Genomic DNA, 8,565 nt, shown 5'->3' with positions numbered 1-8,565 from the left:
GGTGGTGAGTTCAAGCCTTGAAGCCTCTCTTTACTCAACATGGCATCCTTCATCGCTTGACTTGCCCCCACACTCATCAACAAAATGGCTGCTTTGAACGTCGACATCACCACATTGTTAAAACAGGTTTTACTCTCATGGCACACTCCTCTGTTCCTCAAATATCTTGGGATGAAGCCTTCCTTACAGCTTCTTTTTTAATCAATCGACTTCTATCCTTTGTTAGATTATTACTAGAAACATATCACCTTTTAAATTATTTTTTCATAAAAAACCAGACTGTAATTTCTTAAAAGTTTTTGGATGTACTTGTTGGTCTCACATTCGACCATAAAATGCTCACAAACTTGATTATTAATTTACTGTGTGCAAATTTCTCGGTTATAGCACTGGTCGAATGTTAAGATCGTTCTATTGGTCGAATGTACATCTCTCATAATGTTATTTTTTATGAAACTCAATTCCCATTTGCTAATAGTTCATTCAGATTTCCTAAAGGTTAGCTCCTCTCATATGGTCATATGGTCTTACCACTATCTATCAAGGTCACTCCTATGTCATCTAACACGAAAAAAATCCCCTCAATTTCTTCTTTGGAGCCCACATCAGATTCCTTTATCTTGGTTGCACCATCTGCTCATTCATCTGCTCCAGTGTGTTCTCTTCACCCCATGCAGACACGGTCTTGTAGTAATATTCATAAGCCTAAGTAGCTGCTAGATGATTTTGTTTCCTCCCCACGAGCCTTCTTAACTACAATTGGGCCTTGCACTTTTGAGCCCACCTTCTTTTCCATGGCCTGCAAATATGTTGAATGGCAAAAGGCCATGAATGATGAATTTGATGCCTTCCCAAGCCCAACATGAATCTTGTTGGTTGCAAATGAGTTTTTTGAATCAAATGTTGCTTTGATGGCTCAGTTGAACGTTACAAAGTCAGACCCATTGCCAAAGGCTATTATCAACAAGTTGGTGTGGAGTTTGATGAAACTTTCAGTCTAGTGGTGAAACTGGTAACAATCCGAATTATTCACTCTATTTCTGTCTCAAAACAATGGTTCATTCACCAACTTGATGTCAAGAATGCAATCTTGCATGGCATTCTTGATGAAATAGTGAATATGAATCAGCCACCATGATTTGCGCATCCAGTACTTCAAAATCATGTATGTCACTTAAAGAAGTGCTTTATAGGCTCAAACAGGTTCCACGGGCCTGGTTTTCACAACTTAGCACCAAACTCACTCAATCAGACTTTGTTGATTCTAAGGCCAATCCATCATTCTTTATTAGCCAAAATCGAACTGATCTACTGCTAGCATTAGTCTATGTGAATGGCATCTTAGTTACCGAGACCAATTCTACTTCTATCTCCTGGCTCATTGACACACTGCATCATGACTTTACTATCAAGAATCTTGGGCCCTTGCATTTTCTTCCTAGACATTGAAGTGGCCTATGACCCTCACAGCCTCTTATCTGTCACAAAAGAGATACAATTCTGACCTGCTTCACAAAGCTGCCATGCATCAAACCAAACCTTTTACCACTCCAATGAGCTCCACCATGTCTCTATCTCAGGCCACTGGCGACTCCTTTTTAGACCTAACTCTGTATCGCAACATAGTTGGATCTTTACAATATCCATCTTTCACTCGCCCAGATATTGCATTTGCAATAGGCAAAATTTGTTAGTTTATGCATAATCCTTCTACCCACCACTAGGGTGCAGTCAAACGTATTCTACGTTACCTTTGGAATACGATGGATCACGGCCTTCGCATCACCAACTCATCCTCTGTTGCTCTCAATGCCTACTATGATGCTAACTGGGCTACATGCTCTAATGATCAATGGTCCACAAGTGGGTTCTATATTTTTCTTGGCCCCAATCTTCTATCATGGGTTCCAAGAAACAAAAAATGTCTCTCGATCGAGTACAGAATCCGAGTATAGCGCCATTACTCATGCCACTGTCGAGTTCATATGGCTTCAATCATTATTATCTGAGCTTCATCTAAAACCCTCTCATCCACCAACCTCATGGTGTGATAACATCGCTGCAACATACCTCACTGCCAATCCCTTGTTTCACTCTTGCACCAAACATATTGCTATTGACTACGATTTTGTTCGCGATCAAGTTGCCTCCAAAAACTTGATTGTTAAATTTATCTCCTCCAAAGATCAACTTGTAGACACACTTACTAAACCTCTCCCTTCCACTCAATTTACCACTCTTTGAACCAATCTCATTGTCAGCGAACTACCTCTTCGATTGTGGGGGCATATTGAGACAGCCTCTCATTCAAACACTAAACTACCATATCAGACTGAGAAATCAAAAGTTCAAAGTTGTCATGTATCAGATAAGAATGACCAAAACTATCAGTAGCTATCACTAGATTAGTGTCTCGCCCAACTCTGCGGTTGCCATGATGCTCTAGTAGCAGCTCTTGATGTCCAAAGGTGTGGCCGGAGCCAAAGATTCCAGGACTCGCAAAAGACAACGTTGATGGGTCGTCGTCCTTCAAATCTCCCACTACAAACCCCTAATGAAAACCCCATGCGACACCATCCTCATCATCAATAACACCAAACTTGTTATTGGTTTGAAGACAAATGAGGATATGAAAGGTGGATCAAAGGCCACTTGTAGTTGGAGAAAATGAAACTTTTGAAAGGTGGACGTTCAAAGACAAAATGGAGGAGGCCATGGGTGGTTGCGGTTGTCGATGCAATTGTGATTGTGGTGATGATGGTGATTGAGACCCTATTGGTGCTGCTGGTGTATCAGTTTCAGATAAAGAGTGTAATACCATGTTTCAAAAAGCAACAATGAGAGAAATTATCAAAAACCAACAAAAAAAAAAAAAAAGATTTTAAAGGAATCGAAGGGAATTTGAAGGCTTAACAATGGAGGGCATGGAATGGAAGTGCTTGGGAGCTGAAAAGGGCAATCGCAGAGAGAAGGATTGGGCATGGGGATTGGAAGAATTAAGCATTGCGCATGTGTTTGTTGTGTGTGTTGTTGCATACACGGGACACATGGACACTCACGCATGTGGTGTGTAGTGTAAGGGTAATGGAATAGTAGTTTTCCAAAAATAACCACGCTAGCGCTCACACTAGTGTGTGGTGTAAGGGACTGAGAATAGTCGTTCTATTGTAGAAAAATAATGCAACTTGCTTGAGTAGTGCTATTTGAATACCTTTACACTACAAACTACTCAGATGACATAATTTGATTTGTAAGACTCAAATTTAAAATTGAAAAATGCTATAAGGAAGCTTTATACTACACACATCTATCTAAAAAATATGTGATTTTTTTTTTATTTTTATCTTTCTATTTAAACACATATATTTAAGTATTAAAACAAAATGATAAAAATGATAAATCACATGTTGATTAGGTGAAAATATATGACATAAAGTTTTCAATTTCTATGTAGAATTTTTCTTTGAAAAATTCTATATACTATACTACCATCCTACTTTCATCTCCTATGTAAAATATGGTATATTTATCACTATTAAATAATCATTTATTACATATATTTTTATTATTTAATAATAATAAATATTTTACATATTATTTAATATGTTTAGAATAGAATAGAATAAAATGAGAGTGTTACATTACTTGAAAAAAAAGATCCGAAGTGGCTCCGCGAACGTTATGCTGAAAGAAGGCGGCACTGGCAAGCTTTTACGAAGTCTACTGGGGCCCAGCAAGTGCCAAGAGTAGAAGTTGCCCTAGCAAAGTAGCAAGTAAGAATCGAACTCTCTCTCTCTCTCTCTCTCTCTCTCTCTCTCTCGCTGTGCGTGTGTGTGAAGAAAGCTGTTTGTGTGCGCGACATGGGGAGCTACCAAAACCGCGTCGTGGACGGGGAGCGAAGCGCCACCCCTGTGGACAAGGGCGTGGATTTCGCCCAGTATTTCTGCACCTATGCCTTTCTCTTCCACCAGAAGGAGATGCTCTCTGACCGAGTCCGCATGGACGCTTATTTCAACTCCATTTTCCAGAACAAGCATCATTTCCAAGGAAAGGTATCTCTCTCTCTCTCTCTCTCTCTCTCTCTCTTTGTGTGTTTGTGTGTCTGTGGGTGAGCGTAGGTGTTTTGTGTTTATTTAGTCTGTTAGGCTGCTTGGAAAATTGGGCTGGGTTCAGAAAAAAGATTGAAGCTGATAGAAAATAAAATATAATATAAAAGAAGATGGAGAAAGGAGAAAGAGGGAACGATACTTTTGATTTGCTTACCTGAGCTTGGCTGGGCAATTATTGGTATAATGGGGCTGAGTTATGGATTTGGGAAAGCAACTGTGAACGCAATACGAGAGTCAACATTGTTCTTCTATCTTGTTTTCCTTCTGCTTGGGGCGGAACTGTGTGTTAAAGCTTGTCGTTGCCAAACTTAAGAATTTGATATGAACTTAGATCTAATTGAATCTTCTATGGCGTTTTAACTTTTCGCAATCAATTTGAATTCAGTTATATCGAACTGCAATTCAATTTATAAAGTAAAAAAGAATCGTGTTTATTTGTAAGCATTTGCGTTTGTGCCTCTTCTTGCTTTATAAGAGAATCCATTGCAATCGAGAAGAGATGGGAAACATGCTCGATATCATTTGATTGAATAGTTGATCCAGCTACATGTTGTTTGAAGAAATCTTCCACTTCAATTGGTCTTTTTTTTTCACGATCCACTTTTCTTAGGATTTAGATTTAATTCAATTAAGAACTTTTCAGAAAAAAGAAAAAAATCCTGGTGGCTCAGTAAAGTCATGAAATCAAATTGGAAGACATGATGGAAGCAGGAGTTCTGGTAGACGTTGTAATCATAGATGATGAATTAGAATTTTGGGTTCATAGAAGTTGTCGAGAGTAAGGGGAATCTGGTAAGTAATCCACGTTGACATCAGTTTTGGGAAAGAATTTCTGAAGAGTGTTTTTTATCGAAGTGGTGCTTATTCTTATTGTTGCATGTGGTTGTATTTGGGATATATTTGGTATTAATTTGTTGGGTTTTTGGAGAAGACTGTTTTGGATGTGGGAGCTGGGAGTGGCATTCTTGCAATTTGGTCAGCGCAAGCAGGTGCGAGGAAGGTCTATGCGGTCGAAGCAACTAAAATGTCAGAGCATGCACGTGCGCTTGTAAGAGCAAATAAGTTGGAAGATGTGGTTGAAGTGATTGAGGGTTCCATGGAGGAAGTTACCCTGCCGGAGAAAGGTTATTACTGTTAAGTAATTGGTTTCCCTTTAAATTAAAAATGGGTCTACCCCAATATGCTTATATTCCATAGGTATAAGTTCAGATATTGATTATTGTGCAGTTGATGTGATTATCTCGGAGTGGATGGGATACTTTCTTCTGCGTGAATCTATGTTTGATTCGGTGATATGCGCCCGTGACCGCTGGCTGAAGCCAATGGGCATTATGTTAGTGTTGCAATTCATTTTTACATTTTTTTTTAGGGGTTCTATCACTTGCAATTGTGCCTTTCCTGTCTTTTGGTGTTTTCCTACTAGCTGTCACTACAGGTGCCACCGCACTTATAATGATAGTTCTTTGCTTAATGATGTGCCCTTCCTATGTATTGTAAACATTAACTATTTAAACATTTCTATTTTTAGACACTCATGCTTTCATGATAAGCAAGCTTGCGAGAGTATTAAAAAGTTTCAAATTTTTTTTTTTTCAAGCTTCATATATCACTTTGATTATTCAGATTGCATTCACACAAACCTTGTTATGTTTTTATGCTGACATAAGTCGTCCATCCTCTTACATGATTTGAGGAATAGCCATCCCATGGGTCCATAGAGAAGTGCATGAAAATATTTCTTAGCATAAGTTTTCTAGTCTCCTTTGGCTGTTACTCTCGCCAATCTCTTATCTGACTGTCTGCTTGCCCTTTATTTCTATAAATGATAATACTCTACATGTTCTTGGCATGAATTTTATGTTGTCATGGAATTTTCTAAAATTATTAGTTGGATTGAAAATGGAAATGATTGAATTATTGCTCCAAAGTAGGCTGTTCTTAGTTAAATTGATGTGTTTTTAACTCAAAGAAGATGGTGTGAATTGAGTGTTTTGGAGACTGCTATGAATCTGTTGATTATCCCAAAATGCATTGATTTTTGGATGGTATCAAGTGATATTTGGAGACATATTGTCTGACCCGAGAAACTTTTGGTTTCACAGGTATCCTAGTCATGCCCGCATGTGGGTGGCCCCTATCAGGTCTGGATCGGTAGACAAAAAAATAAACGACTATGAGGATGCCATGGATGATTGGTACCATTTTACAAATGAGACAAAAAATAAATATGGGGTTGATATGAGTGTTCTTAAAAAGTCTTTTTCGGAGGAGCAGAGGAAATACTATCTTCAGGTTACTTCCCTATTTTTATGTCGCTTTAATTTTTTTTTGTTCCTCAGGGACAAATTGACAAGTAATTCTTTTCTCAACTCTTCTGTCTCAACTCTTCTGGTGCTGTATAATTGTGAAAATGTGGATAAACTTGTATTTTATGTGTATGTTTGCCCAAAACTACTGACTTGCTCAAATGAGTGAGTATTCCGAGGGAAAAGATTCCTATATTTCTTCCAACACCCTCCCTATTCTCTAATCTTTTGTATTGCTCTTTTACCCAAGATATTATGACAGTCCTTGGGTACGAGGCCAAACTTCTAAACTATCATTGCATTGCATGCTTGTTTATGTAGAAAGAGGTTCATTTATTTGGCCTCCTCTTTATGCATGGGAGTAAGATATGCTTTTTCTTGGTGTCCTACTTTTAAATGTTTTGCCACTTTACTTCTGTAGACCTCATTGTGGAGCAATCTTCATCCACATCAAGTTATTGGGACAGCTGCTTTAGTAAAGGAGATTGATTGTTTAACCGTGACTGTGAATGACATCCTTGAAGTCAGATCAAACCTTTCATCATCCATAACTCTGGAGAACACAAGGCTCTGCGGGTTTGGGGGATGGTTTGATGTTCATTTTCGAGTGAGTTGATCTTCAGTGTCCCTTTTTGTTAGGACATGCTCAGACTCTAAAGCATCTGCATGATAATGCAATTTTCAAAATTTCTATTTTTCTGTTCCAATAGGGAAGAAAGGAGGACCCAGCTCAACAGGAAATTGAGTTGACAACTGCTCCTAGCATTGATAATGGGACACACTGGGGCCAACAGGTCTGTGCCACAAAAACAAAACTATCTTCCTTTGAATTTGATTCCTCTTTTAAATATATGGAAATAATAATGAAATGGGTGTTCTTTTAGGAATACTTGTCAAAAAGCCTCAATAGGCCACTCTCTGTATGGTCAGTTTTATGATTGTATTGCCATCGCGTGTATCCGGGGCAAATTTTTTATCAGTTAGTTGGCTATAGGTAAATAGATTAACCTTTGGATCAATGAAATATGTATCATGAGCTAAATGGTCTACTGTTCTCCTGTCTTAGGTTTACTCGACTGTGCTACTTTCATAAGTATAATTGCTTCATATCACAGGTGTGTTATGGCTCATTCTTTATTAGCTAAATGGTGGACAGACATATTAAGTGTCATGACCTTTTAGGGTCCATATTGAGTACACATGGTTGTTGTCTGTTTTGTGGTATCTCCTTGTCATGAAGTTTTTACTTTGTTAGTACATGGTTGTGCATTTTTTTTTTTTTTCATTTTAGATTGCACACTTGCATCTTTAGTTCATGTGGTCTATTAATCTTCTAAGTGTAACCTCTTGTTTATTTTACAGGTTTTCCTCTTGCATCCCCCAATTCGTGTCAGTGAGGGGGACGGTTTAAATGTTTCTTTCTTAATGAAACGTTCTATGGAAAACCATAGGCTCCTGGAGGTTGAGCTTGGCTGTGAAATCAGGCAGTGTTCTGGCACGATCCTTCCTTCTTTCAATAAGAAGTTTTACATAGAGTGAGAAAGAAGACAGGTCACATATTTTGGATCAAATATTAAAGAAGGTACATGCACAATGTGCTTATATTGCCATTGGCCCTAGATTGATCTGGTTCTTCTGGCCCTAATAGGCCTCCTTTGGGCTTAACTTATTGGTGAATTTCTGGAAAACAATGATTCAGCATTCAAGTGGAAGAAGGACCCAACTTTGAAAATCTCACTAGAAATTGTCTAGTAATTCAATTCTGCAAAAAATGATTTAGTAAAATGTGATTTGATTGTACTTTTCAATCTGAAATTTGCACCCAATGGCACTTCGAGACAAGTGTTAAGAACCACCGTGCAATGGTCCTTAGGTTACATTCATCTTAGGCTATTAGTATTAGTTGCCTAAGGATTTATTAACTCCCTTGTGGAGTTGAAGTTTAAGCTACGGCTCAAATCCGACTTTAAGAGAGTGCCTGCGACCTGTTGTCGTCTAGGCCTCTCTTTTCCGGTTCTCAACAGGTAGAGTGCTATTATGATCACGTCTAAGAGTGGAAGCCACCTGTGTCTGGTAGCCACTTCCTACCATTTTTTTATCCAGGAAAAGAAATAAAAAGAGTTAAAGTTTTAAGAAACAATTTGGTGATC

The 8,565-nt window shown here is 38.4% G+C and overlaps 1 protein-coding gene across 2 annotated transcripts; it reads left to right on the top strand.

Moving 5' to 3' along the window:
• The first annotated feature begins 3,686 nt into the window (after positions 1 to 3,686).
• Positions 3,687 to 8,127, top strand: LOC121253103 (protein arginine N-methyltransferase PRMT10-like). Of its 2 annotated transcripts, XM_041153011.1 has the most exons (8): positions 3,741 to 4,052; positions 5,041 to 5,233; positions 5,337 to 5,442; positions 6,212 to 6,401; positions 6,837 to 7,022; positions 7,126 to 7,209; positions 7,482 to 7,530; positions 7,778 to 7,917. In XM_041153011.1, exons 1-7 carry the CDS (start codon positions 3,861 to 3,863, stop codon positions 7,506 to 7,508), a joined length of 978 nt encoding a protein of 325 aa, XP_041008945.1. In that variant the 5' UTR covers positions 3,741 to 3,860; the 3' UTR covers positions 7,509 to 7,530; positions 7,778 to 7,917. The 2 variants fall into 2 exon arrangements, with proteins under 2 accessions (XP_041008944.1, XP_041008945.1); XM_041153010.1 differs by lacking the exon at positions 7,482 to 7,530 and having other exon boundaries at positions 3,687 to 4,052; positions 7,778 to 8,127.
• Positions 8,128 to 8,565: the final 438 nt, after the last annotated feature.

The sequence above is a fragment of the Juglans microcarpa x Juglans regia genome, chromosome 2S (genome assembly GCF_004785595.1).
Source record: "Juglans microcarpa x Juglans regia isolate MS1-56 chromosome 2S, Jm3101_v1.0, whole genome shotgun sequence".
Taxonomy (NCBI): Eukaryota; Viridiplantae; Streptophyta; class Magnoliopsida; order Fagales; family Juglandaceae; genus Juglans; species Juglans microcarpa x Juglans regia.
The sequence above is the reverse complement of the archived record's forward strand: the minus strand, read 5'-3'. Positions and strand labels throughout refer to the sequence as shown.